Below are 20,119 nucleotides of genomic sequence, written 5' to 3'. Positions count from 1 at the left end.
AACCACTCAGCAAGTGTTCGCTTAAATCGTTAAACAATTGCCTGATCACGATGAATTGCGGTATGTCCTCGTCTGATTTCGACATTATGTTTTTTCATCAGAGATGATACTACACTAAGAAATTCTTTGTCAGGATCAGCTTGTAATACTTGTGCCCATCGTAATGGTCCTCGTTGATAAATTCGTGCAAAAGCAGAAGAAACTTCAGTTGCTGTTTTAGTTGATAATGGTTCCGCTTCCTTATATCTACTTGTAACTTCAACGACAGTTAACGCATATTTATACGTACGAGATTGACGTCTTCAAATTTTAATAGTATCATGTGGTTAAAAAAATATCTGCTTGGTGAACTTCATTAGGATTGCTGACATCAAAATGTTACTTAATTTGATAATGAGATGGTTAAAGTGGGACAAGTTATATTTAGTTGCACCATCAGTTGATGATCAGAGATGCTACGATGTACATAAAGATTTTAATGAAAATGCAAAATTGTTAAATAAAGATGGTGAATATATTATTAATTTTATAACTGATATTGATGGAGCACCGTCCGTAGATGAATCAGATGGATTTATTAATAATCTCGTAGTATACGACGACGTAACCTGGACAAACAAACAAATCCAGCAAGAATATTTTCTCGACGTAGGCATAAAATAATGATGTGATTTATGTTACTCAACGATATACACAAATACCTAAAGTGATCAGAGATAACTGTAATATACTCTAATATACATACTCTGCGAAATATTCATCAGACTTGGTGTAATGGGGATATGGACATGATTAAGTTCAAAAACTTCTTTTCAAAAGCACAATCTGCTCCACACGGATTTATAACAATAAATTTGCACGATCCTAGAACAAGATATCGTCTAGGTCTTGATACAATATTTGGTTGATATAATAAGGATTTAATTATAGCAGCAGACAGGGTGCGACCTCAATGTAACGTCGGTGGTTAAACGAAAACAAACATACAAATTTAGAGAAACACTAATGACAAAAATAAAGTAACAAAAAGCTAACCCAATTAGAGAAACTCTCGGTAAGTTAGAGGCTTTAGTTTAGCGTTAGTGGCCTTATTTTTTTTCTTCGTTTGAGGTCTTAGTTTTCAAAATGACGTTTGAGCAAAAGGTATGTTCACCCTCTCTGCTGCTTTTGGGATTCATTAAAGGTTTTTATTCCCAGTGAGTGAAGTTTTAGAAACTAACAAAATAAAAATTGTTCGAGTGACATTTTATACAATATTTTTACCTGTATGCACTTACCTTACCATAGTATAATATCGATATAGTTCGCAGTCGGAATTATTTACAATGTGTAGTTTCTGCTGTACTCTTTGAATTCAGATTGCAAAAAAAAAAAAATGATTGGAACACATTGATAATACAAAATCTAAAATTTTCCTTAAAAAAAGTAAAATGTTAAAATATCTATTAATATGCAATATGAAAACATTGCATATAACATTTCCCAGGTAAAAAAATTAAACATTGCATATAACATTTCCCAGGTAACAAAATTAAACATTGCATATAACATTTTCCAGGTAACAAAATTAAACATTGCATATAACATTTTCCAGGTAAAAAAAATTAAACATTGCATATAACATTTCCCAGGTAAAAAAATTAAACATTACATATAACATTTTCCAGGTAAAAAAATTAAACATTGCATATAACATTTTCCAGGTAACAAAATTAAACATTACATATAACATTTTCCAGGTAACAAAATTAAACATTACATATAACATTTCCCAAGTTAACAAAAAATAGTCTTGACAGGGCATGGGTTACAAATCAGGACTGTATAATTGATACTGAGAATAGATTTTCACTCTAAGGAAATAAGACAATGCACTGCTATGGTTGTAAACACCTTTTTTATTTCTTTCATTATAATCAATATCGATTTTGCTATTAGTAAAACTATTTTACAAAGATTTCCACCTAATTTCATGCTGAATTACTTTTTTTTAATTCGTCATGCAGATTGTCATTTTGTGCTTCCTGCTCGTTTAATTTAATAGCAAGTTTATACATAATAATTTATCCTATAATAAAACAATACATCAATGCATAAATTGTGCAAATGCGTTCAATTTAAATAATTCATATTTTCCAAAACTAAAATAAATATAGATCGTTTTCTTGTACGAATAGATTATACATGGATATAGCTAAGATCTAAGATTTCAATGCCGTATTGCATATAATATGCAAATCGTTTTTGATTGGTTGTTTTCTTATTTGCTTGCTTCGTTGTTTATTTCTTGTTCTTTTTGAAACAAATTAACTAACACCTAATTAACATGTGTGTAAAATAAAAACTGCATTTTTAATTCCTTGGTCAAATGTCAAGAAGCGAAGCGTACAAAACTAGCAGTAGCTGATAAAGCATATATCAGAGATGCCAGGATTCCAGCTTTGCTAGTATAGACCACTGATCTCCTGTAGGATGAGATAAAAACACAAGGACTGTAATATTATTAACATCGTATCCTGTCTATAAATATGAAAAACATATATATATATATATATATATATATATATATATATATATATATATATATATATATATATATATATATATATATTAAAAATAACATGGCATTTAAAGTGTTGGTACAAAGTAAATTGATATACCAATACTACTGGTATATCAAATTGTGATTCGCGCATGGTGCAATAATACGAACATATAAACATTCTTTCAACTGCAGGCCTATAGATCAATGATGTATTTCTACCCATTCTTTAATCATAAATGACATATGAAAATAACTATAAAAAGTATTAATAGTCCTTGTTTTCAAAATGATATTAAAATGGAACACAATTTCATCAGAATCCTTTCTTTTTTCCATTCCCCTCTCGTGCGTAAATGACAAAATAAGCACAAATCTGGAGTGAGAGAGAAAACCATATTGGGTTGGATGAAAGCATTAAAACTGAACTTGTGCCAAGTAATCTACAGTATCCTGGTTCGTCATAACGGTATGTTTACGCCTTCCTTGGGATCTATCTACAGCGTTCATAATATCAATGATACATAGTTGCAATAGCCAGTGACACTGGGCATATATGTTAAATTTGTAGGTTACAAGGTACACATACTGTATTGTGTTTTAATCCTTTGTTGTTGTTTCTTAAACCTAGTATAATATTCTAAAAAATCGATTATTAATTAAGTATAAAAATGTCCATATGGTCGCCCCCACCCCCTCCCCGATTATCGTAGCTAGATACGGGCGAAAATCCATGAAAATACGAGCATGGGCGGATTTTCGCTTGTATCTAGTTCCCCATCATAGTAGTTTATTATTAGGAGTTAAAATATATTATCAACATCTCAAATGAAAACTATTTCGGGGCACCCTATAATATAGGGTACATGCGAAACTAAGCGGTTTTTACAAAATACATAGCATGTAATTTGTTTATTTTATTTATTTAATTATTTATAATGTGAACAAAGACTTCAATTTAGGGACCTCACCTAGTAAAATTCTGGTTCAAAGAAGTCAGCACATCCAGTCAAATGTAGGAAACGAATGTTTTCTATAGGGAAACGGTGGTTAAAGTCGACGTAGTGCTCTCCGTTTACATAGATCTAGATAAACAAGAAATGTGTCACACATCAAACATCATCCTTCCATGATATCAGCTACTATCATAAACAATAATCAGTATAATACAGGCATACGTGGTTTGCTGTATGCATATGAGGTGAGTTTTCAACCTGAAACTTCAAAGTCTTGCCTGAGCGCTAGATCAAATATTTACACAAAACATTAGATGCGTGATAGCTATTCTTTCATGATCAATTATTACATAGAAAAAATTTACGCAAGCAGCAAGCACAACATTGCAAAACTGCACGCGTTAAACCAGTTTAAAAAATCTAACTGATCAATATGTCATGCAATCACTTTTACCAGTAAACAAGGGACACCACTGACAACATCATTCCGCTCCCCTTCAAGCAATTAACACAATGTGACTAACTTGCATGTTTTTAAATCTGTTTCCTCGTCGATTCCTTGCTAATTTTCCTATATCGTTGGTACATTCAGCCACTTAGAACATGTATTATCGTAAAGGGAACATTTCAGATTTTTGTTTTCACATGTACAATTTAAGGAAGTTGCTTATTATTATTGGCCATTTTTAGTCGACGTTTCTCTGTTGCTTTGTATCTTGTCTATTTGGATTGAGTCTGGACACTATACACTTCCGGTATGTTAAACAATGATGGGCTATGTTAAATTACAAAAACACCAATCAGAACGAACGCAGATCTGAGCATACCAAACACACACACACACACACACACATATATATATATATATATATATATATATATATATATATATATATATATATATATATATATATATATATATATATATATATATATATATATATGGAAAGGAGCAGAATCATACAGGCACCAGTAGTTGAGGACTTCATGTACAAATTCTACATCTTCAATGTGCTTTCAGTTTGGGGAAGAGACAATCCTATACACGTAAAATGCTAAGGGACTGTATAATTTCTTTGATTTGTGTGAACCAAAAAAATAAATCAAATCTTACAATGAAGCGATCAGACTGCACATTGATAGCGATCTCAAAAGTATCTTTCTTCTCGAAGGGGAAGTTTGGTTGGTGACGCTCCTTCATTTGCCACGCACCTCCTTCAAATGAGTTCCGGACTGTCACACTATCGTTTAGGCGAGGATTGAAGTGTAGGGCAATCTCACTGCCCTCGGATGCGTCAGAACGGAGGTTAATTTCAAATCTAAAAATGGACAAAATAACATGTAACAGGTGACATTACACGACTCACCCTTTTAAAAGTATATAATATAACTGCAACACGATGATTCCTGGTCGAGAACTGAAAATTCGTTTTTAATTTGGCAGCACTCTTTCAATATTGTTATTTTCTCTTCAAGAAGCGAAATACAAGATTCATGAATCCTTTATGACTGCAATAGTTAATATCTCTTATGGCCTTCTTATCACTAACAATGTATTTTCATGCAAATATTTTAACAAAGGACAAACGAAGTAAAGATAGAGGAAATCGGGTTTATTATATGTGTAAGTCTGAAGGTACATCAGAACGAGTCAACTTGAAAATGCAAGAAAATCTCCATACATAGATAAATTAAGTTTATCAAACGAGGTGTATAATTTCTCGCCAATGCAAGCCACTGACAGCAAAACACAAACATTATTTGACGAGTTTCAAATACATTATTTGGAATAAGCAAACATGAAAGGTTATATTTATCACATGACAGATTGTATGTGTTGAAACAGCAGAATAGTGCACTTAAGTTCATTCAAAATACACACGGATACCTCAGTCATTACGACTTACCCCTACAGGCTGTCATTTGTGACGTAATGAGGTGTTATTATGGTGTTACATACAAATTCTAATATGGGTATATTAACCTAAATAGCACAGTAGTCATGTGACAAATCATGTGACTTTTCAGGCAAATATTACAAAGTGGAACTTCTTTTTATTTCTATTTGTATTAAAGTTAAGTACTTATTTTGTAGTCTTTACCTTTCCTTGCTCTTTTTCGGGGTTCCTTGAACAATAATCCAACTGCCTGGTCTAACGCCTCCGGGTAAATGCTCATAATATGGAAGGTCCTATTCGAGTAAACAAAAGTAAGTTTTTGTGAACCCATTTGGTTTTTAACTAGTTAAATAAACTGATAAATTCTAAAACTACCTCGCTCTCTCTCTCTCTCTCTCTCTCTCTCTCTCTCTCTCTCTCTCTCTCTCTCTCTATATATATATATATATATATATATATATATATATATATATATATATATATATATATATATATATATCCAGCACCTCACCACCTTCGTCCATTTTTGGCTATTTAAATATCAATGATGCTGCGCAGTACTAGAAGCATAGTTGTGCCTTAGAATCATGAGCAAAGAGTGTCCGCCAGACATAAAAAGCATGAGTTTATCTTTGATAAAGAGGCATGAGCCACTTAGAAATGATAATTGGAATTTGTTGATACAAGAGTAACAAAACGTACCTCTGGCAACATGCCAACCACGACATTGTTTTCAGCACATGCCCATGACACAAGCTATTATCTACAAAGCTTGAAGAGAACAAAGAGGAACTGAAAATAGAAACTCCAAGTGGAATATCAAATAAAACAATGGGTAAATATTTCAATGAAAAAACTGGACGAGAAATAAATGGATGAGAAACAAATCGAGAAGGCCTATGAAAAATTCCTCAATGCCAAAAATGCTAAAGTCACCAAGTAGTTGTCAAATGATATAATATACATTGTAGCAACATTGGTCGGCCGATTTCTTCAAATCAGTAATTCGTATTTCTTCCATTCATTAATATAGAAATTTCTCCTAAATATCCTAAATTATAAGATTGCTACTAGACTTAAAATGGAATTAGATGTTTCACTGGATTATTGTCATTCAGATTATGATACTTCGTAACATGCAATGAATGCTAGTTTTTAGTAACATTCAAACATATTATTTTCAAGAGTAAAGAGGCTAAAGAATCTTCTGTCACTACTCTGTGGTCTTAAACAAAGTAACAGAAAAGACTGAAAACCAAAAAGCTTAGTAAAATTCAACAAATAATTTACTTCCTTACAATAAAATGTAAAACTTTAAAAAGAACTTACAGAACTGTTCATTAACTCCTAAATAGTCCTAAAAGTTCTATCACAAATCCAAAAGTATAAAGTATTTTGAATGAATTCCAGCGGTGCTTCGAATAAATTCCAATCTTGAATGTGCTGATGTATCAATAGCCTAGAAAAGTGATGATGTGCTAACAGTCTTGATGTATCACAATGATTATTAAAAATCGTAGACAAAAAAATTAGCTGTGCGAAACACTGTTTACAAAAAATAACATTATTCATGTAGGCCCGATCTCCTCCAAACTCCAAGCTTTGTTCAAAGGTCATTCACACAATGCAAATTAAATACACATAACACTTCAGATGCCAAATAATGCGTCAAACGATAATGTGTACTTCTTGATTTGCTGTTGATGCAGTTGTATGTATGAAAGCATTGTCATAGCAACTCCAAGTTCGATATATGTTACACTACTTGGTGTACCACTGAAAGATGGCTTAAAACCAACCTTTTTATATTCAGTTTACATTTCGAATTCTTTTGCAAGATAAATGGAAGGTGAGAATGAAAAAATTAAGTCTCTATGTTTAGCCAAAACACCTAAAATAGTAACTTAACAAAAGCCAAAGAAGCTGCAGGTGACTCACTTGTTGACATGCCAGTCTGGCAACCAAAACAGTAAAGATAACATAAATACTATAAATAAATATTAAAGATAACATAAATGGTATAAATGAATAGTGCATATAGCATAAATGCTATAAATAAATATTAAAGATAACATGAATGCAATAAATAAATAGTAAATATAACATAAATGATATAAATAAATAGTAAAGATAACATAAATGGTATAAATAAATAGTACATATAACAATTGCTATGAATAAATAGTAAAGATGACATAAATGCTATAAATAAATAGTAAATATAGCATTTGTGTTTCAACTTGTTGTAGTAAAATTTATACATTACCCATTTAGACAACTTTAACGCTGCAAAGCCTCCGTAATTTGATTTCGTTAATTTATTTTATTGCTTTCCAAACTGACTAACACCACCAAATCCTCCACAGTTGCAGTGATTGCAAATCATACATGTTTCTGGCATTTTATTTAATTTTGAGCAATATTTTTAACTGTTTTTATTTTTTCAATTTATCCATTTGCTTACCGAATACAGATTATTCATTATTTTAAAAAAGTGTTTCCCAAACCATTGTTAATTGTTTGCCTTTGACACGCATTTGGTTCAATGTAAGATTTTAGCTATTGATGTTAATAAAACAAGACAACTCTGTGTATTGGTTCAGTTTTACACAATCAATTTTATATATATAAAGCTTTAGATTTTTTATAGTGAATATCACATTTATTTTTATTTTGCAATGTACCTTTTTTGTTTTGTTACTGCTGGTTTCTACACCTGTAAACATTTATAAACTTCTTCCATAACTGTGATTAATCATTTTCATTTGGAATTTCTCTGGAGTTAATGGATAGCCCTTGACATCGTAATGCAAGTGTAATGCAATCAACAAATCCACTTGTAAAATGCAACAAGGAATAAGGATGTCTGATATTTGGAACTACTTTCCTCCTATCGTGTATTGTACTGTATTTTCCGCCCATCAATTTTGTTGATCAGTTGCCAATCAAAGGTTTTCAACTGACATATATTGGGACATCCTCTATCAATTAGGATTGCTATTATTTATGGGCATACTATATGACCTTGACCTTATTATTTCGTACTCTTCATAATTTTATTTTATCTTAAGTTTGTTCCAGTATTATACATTACTTGCTTTGGAATATCAATTTAGTATCATGCTCATTCCACACCGTAAAATTACGCTATATCTAGTTTGGAATTATTCATACAGTCATTAAGATATTCTTCAAAAATGTCCCATATCATCAATCCAACTTTATCCATATTATGGAATTTTGAGGTTATTATGTTTCATAGCATCGTGTGCATATTGTGTTTACTGGAACTTTTATTGGCGGTATAATAATAATGATAATAATAATAATAATACTAATATTAATAATAATAATAATAATAATAATAATAATAATAATAATAATAATAATAATAATAATAATGAGGACTTTGTATAGCGCCTAATCTTTAGAAGTTCTAAGCGCTTTACAAAATTAGACAACACCTATAACAACAAAAACAAAAATATAATGATATGATTACAACAAACAAACACCATGAAATTAGAAAACATAAAAACATGCTGAAAATATTTAAGGTAGGAAATATTATTAGGTCTTTAAGTTTCTTCTTGCAGTCGAAATAAGTGAGTTTTATGAGCACTCTTGAATAGGATCGCTGTGTCTTTGTGTCCAAGTTCAGTGGGTAATTCATTCCACGTTGCTGGGCCATGGTATGCAAAAGAAGGTTGTCCGTATGACTTCGTTTTCATAGTGGGAATAATGAGTATACGATTGTCAGAAGAGGAGCGTAAGTATCTTCCTGGTGTGTACACATGGGTGAGGTCGGATAGGTATGTTGGACTGGATTCCGTCAGTGAAACGTAGCACAGAGAACAAATTTTGTGTTTGATTCTGGATCGAATGGATAGCCAGTGTAGGGTATAGCTGTTTCATCGAATAATTTAGGCTTTAACTTTTATTGGCAGTATATATGTTCTGTTAACTAATTAAGGTTTGAACTTTTATTGGCGGTATAGCTGTTTCATTAAATCATATAAAGTTTTTTTGTGTTATCACGTAAGTAAAAGTGTCGCCTCTAATATTATCACGTAAGTAAAAGTGTTGCCTCTAATATTTGGATTTCACTTCTCTGAAATGTTCCATTGTTTCTCTATTTTTTCATCATTTATTTCTTAGCTAGCTGTTCTATATACTGTCCGATGAAACAAAGCCTGTTAACAAACCTGATTGTCCTTGTAATTATTAATTCTTTCTCTTCTTCCCTGATTTATAGATCCTTACTGAACGAAATATTTTTTATTGTTCTTCATTAGCATGTTACTTCAGCAGCAGAGAGGGTGAACAGACCACTTAAGGGAATGGTCACCCTTGTGTTTAGACCAAAAAAATAGTGACCCTTCATAGAGGTCAATACCACGTCTACGATTATTGTTTGTCCCAAACAGAATTCCATAAAAAAATAAAAATATCAGAGAATCATTAGCTAATTGGTTAGTAAGATCCGCGATGAAAAGTAAATTAGCGTTTGGGGCTGGTAATTAATAATGGAATTAATTTATTATTCACCAAAAGGATATTGGAGGGGCAAAGCAGCAATTGGTAAACTCGCTGATGCAGCAGCGATTAAACATTCTACTGCTAGCGCGTGGTTATCCAAACAAGCAATATGGCAAATTTATCTACCACCACCGAAACGAATTCAGTACGCGTATTTCGATGTTAGTGTTCCTAATGAAGTTCATCAAGCAGATATTCTGTTTTTACCACATGATACTGTGCGTGGAAAAACGTACAAGTACGCGTTAACTGTGGTTGATGTTGCAAGTAGATATAAAGAGGCAGAGCCGCTATCAACGAAAACATCATCTGAAGTAGCCGATGCGTTTGAACGAATTTATCAACGAGGTGGTGGACCACAAGGTGGTCTGCGATGACCACAGCTGCTACAGGTTGATCCTGGTAAGGAGTTTCTTGGTCCAGTATCATCGTTGATGAAACGACATAATACCAAAATACGACGAGGTCATATTGCAATTCACCGTGATCAGGCAATTGTTGAGCGATTTAATCGAACACTTGCTGAGCGGTTATTTGGATATCTATATGCTAAGGAATTTATTCAAGGTAAAAGATCTCGCGAATGGGTTGCAAGATTACCAAGCGTGATAGCTGCATTAAATAGCAAGATCACACGAACAACCAACATGAAACCCATTAGCGCAGTCACAAAAAAAAATATACCAACACAACGAAAAGGTACTGAAAAACAAAAAATATTGGATGATGTTACAGTTAGATATTTATATGAACCGGGTGAACTTGAAGGTGGTAGCGCGAGAGCGACTGATCCTATTTGGAGTGTTACCACTCACAAAATATCCACCGTGACAAGATCGCCAGGTAGACCTGCAATCTACAGACTAGATTCGGCTGCTCCTCAACGTGGATTTGTACGTGAACAACTACAAATAATTCCCACGGATACACAATTACCACCGCGATCACTTAACTAGCACTAGTGGCAGCATCCAAGGCGCTGGTGCCTCTACGTCGATTACACTCAAGACAGGTCAACATGGTATTTTCTGGTGTATGACCGCGACTATTATCTTTTCTGTCTACGGTAAATTGTCTTGAATCATTACTCGAATACCACCATAACATTATACAATTGCATTTTGCGCAATGATTATTCTGCTGCTGTTTTAACTCAATAATAAATTCAAAACATCAAGATCAAAGTCGCGTTTATTTTTTTTATCAGATTGTTTGTATCCGATTAATTTTTTCTTAATATATCATCATCGATGACGTTGAATTTATTAACGATTTCAGGAATTATAATTCTACGTAATTGAGATATATTTCTTACCCTCGATACCGCTAAATAAACTAAATTTGACCACTCGATGTGATCGTCTTAAATCCAGACTCGTGTGTCAGAAATAGTTAATCCCTGAGACGAGTGGATCGTCATAGCGTATCCCAACACCCATGGAGATTTGTCAGCGTGTAATGCATCTTCGATCACACTGATATCAACGGCGACAATATCATTTAATACGAGATTTTGATTCTCAGTCTGTCCTGGAATATCAACATTATTATTCTGTTTTCGTGTATCTGATGGTCTGTAACATAACGGTACGGGTAATTCTGAATATTTTTCTTTATGCAGCTGAAATAACTGCTGTTGTAAATCGTCTCTGATTAATTTTTCTGCTTGCTACGATCAAATCGTTGGGTCTCCATAAATTTAAAAAATCACTCATTGAGGTCTCTGAGATTAGTCCGCGTATTATTTCACACTGAATTTTGTTTGATTGTAATCTGATTAATTTTTTAAATTCCTTTAAATTTGCATCGAGAGCTCTATGATCATCATCTATTTCTTCGTAATAATCGACGAAATTTTTTAACCAATCATGTGGAGATGGTCCAACAAAAGGCGGCGGTTGACCATGATCGCCACACACCACCACAGCGGTATTTTTCGTCAACAACCAATCAAGAAACATTTTTAATGTATCCAATGACACCGTACATATCTCGTCCCAAATAATTATTTTAAGTATATATTTTTCTCCCATTCGTTCAGGAGTCCATGTATCCCCGCGCCACCGAAAGAAACTATGATACGTGCACGATTGTACTTGCCGTTGTTTCATCTCGCGTGCAAGTCTATGTGTGGGTGTCAACACGATCATATCTGAATTTCTAAAAACATTAATCGCTCGAGTCTTGCCGCATCCACCAGGTCCATTGAGATATACTGTCTTATATCTAGTTATTGGATCACTCAACGATGGCGCTTTCGACATTTCTGATATTTTATTACACTTACGATAAAAATGTCTCATCGGAACATCTGCTGATTCTGTATAATTGTGTAATATTTCCTTTTTTATTCTCCACGAACTCCATCGTTCATCATTACTTGTAAATTTCATAACAGACTCTAAATATTTACTCGAAATATAAAACGAATCTGTTGCGACTCTGACTGCGGTCTCAGGAAATCTATTAATCATCGATAATAAATTTATAGAAACATAAGCCAACATGGAAGATCTTAGATGAGTATACTGTGGGGAGATATCATTTATGTAACTAACGATCGTACCCAATTTGTTCCGTCGGATAAATAAACACTTTCTCGATTTACAAATATATTTCTCGCTGTTGTATCAGCGATTATAAAATCGTACTCGGCATCATCTAAAATTAATCGTGTGTGATGTCTTTTATGATCATATGCACCACCCTGAGTAAATTTACCTATAATTTTTCTACCGAGATCTTTTGCGGTTTTGAGTTTAATCTCGAGAATTTTAGGAGCTTCTTTGATAATATAATCTTCGGACACATCAGGACATTTTTCCTTTTACTCGTTAATAACTTCATCAACACTGATAGAATTTGGCATGGGCAACCAAACTTCGGTCTGCGCGTGATATGATATAATTGCCTCACTAACCACCAAATGATGTCAGTACCGCACAATCTAGCAAATATCGTAATAAAACTATAGGCGCCCAACGTTTTTCACAAAAATGTCTACCAAACCAAACATAACAAATCTTGTGAAGATTTTCCTTAAACTCGAATGATTCAACACAAGCGAATCCAGTCAGATCAAAATCAGGTAATGGTCCATTAATTGCCACTCGCGTCATCTCGTTTGTAGGGTGACCGAATCTTTTAAAGTATACAGAACAATCTCCGTATCCAAGAAAACTTCCTGGATAACATGCAACCATATCAACCGAAATAACATCGTTGTAATTATATTTGGTATTCCACAATCCGCCATGTCCGTATTCGACGCAACTTGCGCGTACATCTTCAAGTAAATCAAATCGTGTTGGTTTCCATGAATTTCTTTCTCTAGCGAAATGAGCCGCAACAGATGGAACGGTAAAGCAATTAGTTAGTAATTTGTCAGTATTTTCCGCGGAGTGCTTGCACTCTAAAAACTTCTCCGTGAGATTTTTCATCTCGTCGTGGAGAGATTCTGTTCGATATATTTCACCGTTTGGTCTAACAAACTGATCAAATCCACCTTCCTCATTACTTTTAAATAACCATACCGATACAGGATCGCTTTTACTTATTTCGTTGATAAAATCAAACATACTTTCTGAGGGGTAAAATCTAATAGTTCGATCACGTGGAAATATTGTTACTGCGCTGGTCCATGCGTGCGCGTTATGATCAATAATATTTATTGGAGCTCCTTTTGATTTATATTTTGATTCGTACAGTACTTCTGCAGTTATTGTCGCTATGGTTATTGGAAATTTTAATATTTTTCCTAACTCAGCAACATCTTTTACTGTAGCACCGGTATCCTTAACTGAATCAGCCCACGAGTTTATTTTTTTACGTCTTAAATCAGTTAATCCATTTCCACGCATCGCGTTTGTAAAGTGTTCTATTACTCGTTCGGCTACACAATTTAACCTTGAAAATTTCATGGGTGTCAGTTTATCAACGTTGGGTTTTTTATTTATCTCATAGATTCCATAAATAACCGCTGTTATAGGATACGCTCGCTCATAATACGGTTTGTCAATACCCGTCAATAGACCCGGTCTGGAATTTTTACTTAATATGGCGATTTTATTATTACCAAGGACAGGATCATATTTGTCACGGATAATCCAACTACCTGTTTCTGTTAGTACAATAAATTTTACTCTGAAGAAATATTTTTGATTGCCCTCATACTCAGCGATGTAGTTAATGATAGTTGCCGCTCGCTTGTCATTCATTGTGGCGTCCTTGTCAGTATTACGTATAATCTTGAACGTTGACCATGTATGAGATGCACCATCCGTGTAAAATTCTTTCTTGGCGTCGTGAATTTTATTGATCAAACCTTTATTTTTCGGATCAACCAGATCTCGTACTGGCAAGTCTGGAGATAATCTGTCGAGGTTGAATTTATATTTAACAGGCCTAGTTTGGGATAATCTCTCAAACTCATTCATATAATTAAAACAAATATTTAAATAAAGAAAATTATGTATATACAATGTCTCAATGCAAATGGTTGATGATCGGCTCAGTAAATCGATGCAACAAATCCTGCAGAAATGAATTTTGTTGGATGCACTCACAAAGTATACGACGAGGAAGTCTAGGACCAATACCGTGTCTGCGATGTGGTATTGGAGTGCGAAGAAAAACAGAATTATGTGGAAAGTGCGGTGGAAAACGGTTCGGAGAACTTAAAAGATATTATGACAAAAACATTAATAATAGTGAAAACGCTATAAAATCCGTGGAGGATTATATATCAAGATTTCAGACAAACAATGATTTAAACAAATAATATTATTGTATATATGGAGCAAAATATATTTGTCCCACATCCCACAATAACAAACTATGAATCAGATCGTAATGGCATGATCAGACACTGTAGGTTGAAGAGACCAGTTGGTAATGTTACTAATACTGGCTATCTAAGGTTCAACGCTGGAAGAAATAAAATGTATCATTGTCATCGATTCACGTATGAGTGTTTCTTCGGAGTGATCAAAGATGTTCTTGTTATTGATCATATTGACGGGGATCCTCAGAACAACTCCTTATCCAATCTGAGGGTTGTCACGCAAAGTCAGAACTCTGCACGTGGTAATACTGGAAGATGTAAGACAGTTTCTAGAAGGGCGGTAAATTCCACAAACACAGAATCTGGCGAAGTAATTATATTTCGTTCGATATGTTCAGCTGCGAAATACTTTGATATTCACTCATATTCAGCACAAAGAGTAGCAGAAAATATAACCAGATCTGCTTTCTCAAAAAAATATAAGCAGAAAATCACCTTTCAGTACTGTTAACTATCATCACCACCTCAAATTATATTTATTTTGTGGGGGGAGGGGTCAGAAATTGTCATTATTATACTACTTACTTTTTGACTCACGAAAGGGAGGTAATTTATGGTCATAATCATATACAACATCCAAGGTCTGTGATGCCTGGTGGATACAGTATGCATTACAGATTTCTAACTTACCGTTCGTGTATTTTTCTGCCCTATTAGAACAGCGCATTCGACCCACCTTATAACCATGTATACTTTAGGACATCACTGCTATCTATTGTTTGTTCAAGGAATGCAACACATAGAATACATGTATATTTCAACCTAACCGACATGTATATTCCAGCCTACTGAGTGCAGAATCCAGCGTCTAGTCTGTATCGTGTGGCAATGTACTGACTCATAGGTCCACGATAGTGTTTGGAATTAAAAATCAGTGCATTTTCCTTGTTCAGTGCAGAAATATAATGCGAGATTGTGTATGTATGTGTGATTATTTATTTATCGAGTAAACTCCCTTTGACCAGTCTAGCAATTAGATGATCTAGACCGGATGTTCTATCATACATGGCGTGGTATAGTAAATAGGAAATTCCTTAATTTAGCTTTGTTTGGTGAAAATATATCATATAAACGTATTTCTTGAATTCAGAATTGTATTATTCGAAATTAGTTCCTTTTCAATGATTATTAGCTATATATTAACTTTCGAAGCATATGTTTGTAACAAGATTTGATAGCTCAATCGGTATCGTATTGGACTGTGACGCTCGCGGTCCAGGATCGAATCCCCATGGCTGACAACATGTCGGTGGTTTGCGCATAATTGCGATTTTTATAATAATTGGGGGCTCCGCCAGATCCCCCCGCTCAGCAAAACTCAACCAAGTATCAACCGGGGGTTGATACATATTTTCGTATCACCCACGGGCTTGATTATGGTGGGTGGGTTTTTGCTGAGCGTATATGTTTGTGCCGTCCTTATTCACTTATTCATTGTATATATTTCATTTCATACTTAATGAACTTGCTAAAAAACTCGTTTCATAATATATGTTTGTAATGCCCTTCATTCATTGTACATACCCATTTCATTGTACATACCCATTTCATTGATACTTAATGAACTTGCTAAAAAAAACTCGTTTCATAATATATTCATTCATTGTATATATCCATTTCATTGTACATACCCATTTCATTGTATATATCCATTTCATTGTATATCTTCACCAAACACACCCTCTTGGGCCTCTAGACCGTTGTTTGACGGGTTAGGGGCTCTCATAGCGGGGGTAGTGTTTCGTGTACCTGTACCTTGAACTCGCTAAAGACTCGATAGGGGTTCAGGGATAATTTATTTTCATTTTAAAGATTTACATATTATATAATGAACCAAGAAAATATCAAAGACATTATTTCTGCTATTAAAAAACTAGAAGAAAACGGAATTAATATATCTGATGAACTAAATCCTGAAAAAATAATATCTGATTTTGAAACGTTACAAGAACTTAAAAATGAAAATAAGTATGTTCTATCATCTCAATATAACTTCATAAAGCGGATTCAGGCAGCTATGTTTCAGTCACTGGCTATGGTGAACGATGATCAAGTAAATGAATTTATTCCTCTTTCTGTTGCAATAGAAAAGATCAGGTCGGAATTATCCAGCGAATATGAAAAAAAAAACAATCAGTACCCGCATAAGATACTTAAGAAAAATTATGTCAGCGGGTAACGACTGAGTAGTAGTATAATTTCCCTCACTGTACATCACATCAGAATTAATTTACAAATATTTTTTGGAAAACTAATTGAGTTGTATACTTTTAAGTACCAACCACCCCATCAAAATTACAAAACTGATTGATTTGTGTACTTTTAAGTGGCAATCACCCCATCAGAATTAGCACACTGATTGATTTGCATACTTTTGAGTAGCAACCACCCCATCAGATTGATTCACAAAAAGAATAAAATATTTCAGAATAATAATAAAAATATTTCAGAATAATAATACAATATATTTTTTGTAGTATTTTTTGGAAAACTGATTGATTTGTATAATTTTCAGTACCAATTACCCCATCAGAATTAGCAAACTGATTGATTTGTATAATTTTCAGTACCAATTACCCCATCAGATTGTACAAAATTGATTAATTTGTGTAATTTTCAGTACCAATTACCCCATCAGATTGTGTACAAAATTGATTAATTTATCCCATCAGTGATTATATTTATTTATTTTTTTAAGTTGATCAACTTTAATATAGGAGTGTGTATAATTTAGAATCTGATCTCGATAATATGTTCTCGGCGGAGCTCATCTAACTGTTCTCGCTTCCGTATTCATCAATAACTAAATTAACGCTAAATTGCTCTGTGTTTTGAAAACACTGTTCTGATGGCGTTTTTCAAGTGTATAAAAAACAATCACGTGCTGGTACATTATATAACATTTACTGGACTAATTAAGATTTCACATACAGATTTATCACAAGCTCTTCTCCACGCATGTCAATTAAGCGATTAAGGTGGTCTGTGTGCTTAAAATTTATTCGTGTTAACATATTATTGTGACACCGCAGATACACAGGATTAGTTGGTTCTTGCACGATTAAACTTCCAGGGGGAACTTGTGGTGTAAATGTATATAAAATATATCCTTGTTGAGTCTGATTTGATTTTCCGAGATCTATTTGATAGCTGCCATCGACTACGTCACAAACCAGATTGACCACAATCGTGCTGGTTATATTAACGATTCCCGGAGAAACGTGTCTGCCGCCGCCATGTGGATCATTATTATATCTGAGAACAGTTGGAGGTGGGGCTAGTTTTCTCCATGCATCGAGTATTTTAGGAAAATGTTCATCGATAACATCATTGACAGATTTTCTTAATCTATCTGGATTATAATCAGGGAACTTAAATGTTGCAATATCAGCTTCGGCTATTTTGTACTTGGTTGCGAAGGATTTTTTATAATCGCTTGATGACTTAAGAACTACATCTATAATTCTATTATAGATCATTTCAGAAGAATCAACTATAAAATTTAAAACCTCTATGTACCTGATGATATTATCGCGCGCAGATGTCAAATCAGATAAATACTCCCGAAAACTATCACGTAAACTATTTAACTGTATTGTATGGTCTGAGTTTATTGAAGAAAATATAGAATCAATATTCGAAGCAATAATACGTCTATTAAGATTATAAGAAATAAGTACAGGATCAAAATAAAGTTCTCCCCCATCACCTCTGGTTTTAATTCTATATAATCTAACCAATTTGAATTCATTTCAATATCGTGACGAGATCTATTTGTTGACGTAAAATCAGCTCGTTTTGGTTCTGGTGGTCCTTCATACACCGGGGGAATTTCAGGCCAACCTAGTACGGATCTTATCGTGGATTGATAAATATCAACGGCATAATCAGGAGAATGTATCTCAACCGTCGAGGACAGCGTCGGTTCATAAACGTTAATTGATATTTTTGCTTCTTTTCCGGTTATTGATTTTATTCTACGTTGAAATTCCTCATTGATTTGTTCGATCTCATTACTACCAGTGGGTATTCCAACATCTATCCAGTCAGGAGTACCATCTGGTTTGTTCTTGTTAGCAAATACAAGCAAATTATTTGCTGGTGTACCATTAAATGATTTTGATCTGATATTTGGCCAGCTGTAATATACTCGTAATTGAGCTAATGCTATTTCTTTTACTGGAATTGCAGTAGGAAAGTTAATACTAAATTCAGGATTAGTTGAACTTACCGAGATCATCGTTATCTTTGGCGGAGTTGTGTTAGTCACGATCTGCTGGAGTAATTCTGTCATTATTAGTACTTGTATCTTTAATACCGATACCTTCGTGATATATTTTAGTCATCATTGAAAATTCGACATCAGATATATTTCTATCACTGAGACTCGCTGATAACAACGAAGATAACTTCGAGTATGCGACCGTCGCTGTATGCAATCTTATCATGTAATCGGATAATTTTTCATTCGTGCAGGTGCATATTTTTTTTGTGATGATATTAAGCACACCTGCAATCGTTGTTGCTGCTGAAATACAAATAGTTACGGCTGCTGCTGCCATCATTGTCACCGCTGATAATATCACACCGGTTTCAGCAACAACAGCGGATACTGAATAAACAATCACGTCCACGATAACTAATCGTCGTCGATATTTTTGTACTTTTACTGTATATTGTTCGACTCGATCTTTTAGCGCCGCCTGCCATTCACGCGCTTGATTGTATCTGTATTGTGCACCGTCCATATATTTTTATGCAGTAAACAATTGAGGTGTTTCAGCTACAAATTCCAAAAACCACCAGTAAGATGTTGAGTCTAATGTCTTATCATCTGCCTCAAGAATAAATATTTCTTCGGTTCCGCTATTTAATATAACAGATACAACTCCGGAAAACCTATCCGTTGAATGACGCCATAGATACGTTGTAAATATTTCAAATTTTGCACCACTGAATACAGACAACCTGTACACGCCAGTGACTGTTGCGGTATATTTGATGGTTTTATTTTGCTGCGACCATGTTGCGAATCCCGATGATACAGTGCATACGATGTTTGTGATATGCCCAGGAGTTATTCCGGCTGGTTTTTTAATCAAATTGGTTTTATTAACGATCTCAGGAATCCCCGCTACGATGTCTTGCTGTGTTCGTTTGATCCTGTCGATGTTCGTATTGATATCAGCGAGATTTATGTCAACGGAGTGCGGAGTGCCGAAGAATTCTTCTGCGGTTCTTTGATGGTTTCTGCGAAATCTTGCAAAAGCGCCCACGTGAACGTCATACTCGGCCCGCAGCGTGGATAATTTACCATCTACGGTGTCGACATATTTTTTTG

At 34.0% G+C, this 20,119-nt stretch overlaps 1 protein-coding gene across 1 annotated transcript in view; it reads right to left on the bottom strand.

The window, feature by feature from the left end:
• Nucleotides 1–1,878: 1,878 nt before the first annotated feature.
• The window catches only part of LOC149804312 (galectin-9C-like), a 69,415-nt gene continuing 51,174 nt past the window's right edge, over nucleotides 1,879–20,119 (bottom strand). The window contains exons 9-12 of the mRNA XM_089932174.1: nucleotides 5,601–5,689; nucleotides 4,613–4,817; nucleotides 3,514–3,627; nucleotides 1,879–2,465 (exon numbers count right to left, since the gene is read on the bottom strand). Coding sequence (XP_089788300.1) covers nucleotides 3,514–3,627; nucleotides 4,613–4,817; nucleotides 5,601–5,689 — 408 coding nt within the window. The 3' untranslated portion in view covers nucleotides 1,879–2,465. The remainder of the gene's footprint in view (nucleotides 2,466–3,513; nucleotides 3,628–4,612; nucleotides 4,818–5,600; nucleotides 5,690–20,119) is intronic.

This window comes from Sinohyriopsis cumingii, chromosome 2, assembly GCF_028554795.1.
Source record: "Sinohyriopsis cumingii isolate HCF-2022 chromosome 2, ASM2855479v2, whole genome shotgun sequence".
NCBI classification, from domain to species: domain Eukaryota; kingdom Metazoa; phylum Mollusca; class Bivalvia; order Unionida; family Unionidae; genus Sinohyriopsis; species Sinohyriopsis cumingii.
This window is presented reverse-complemented; position numbering and strand designations above follow the sequence as displayed.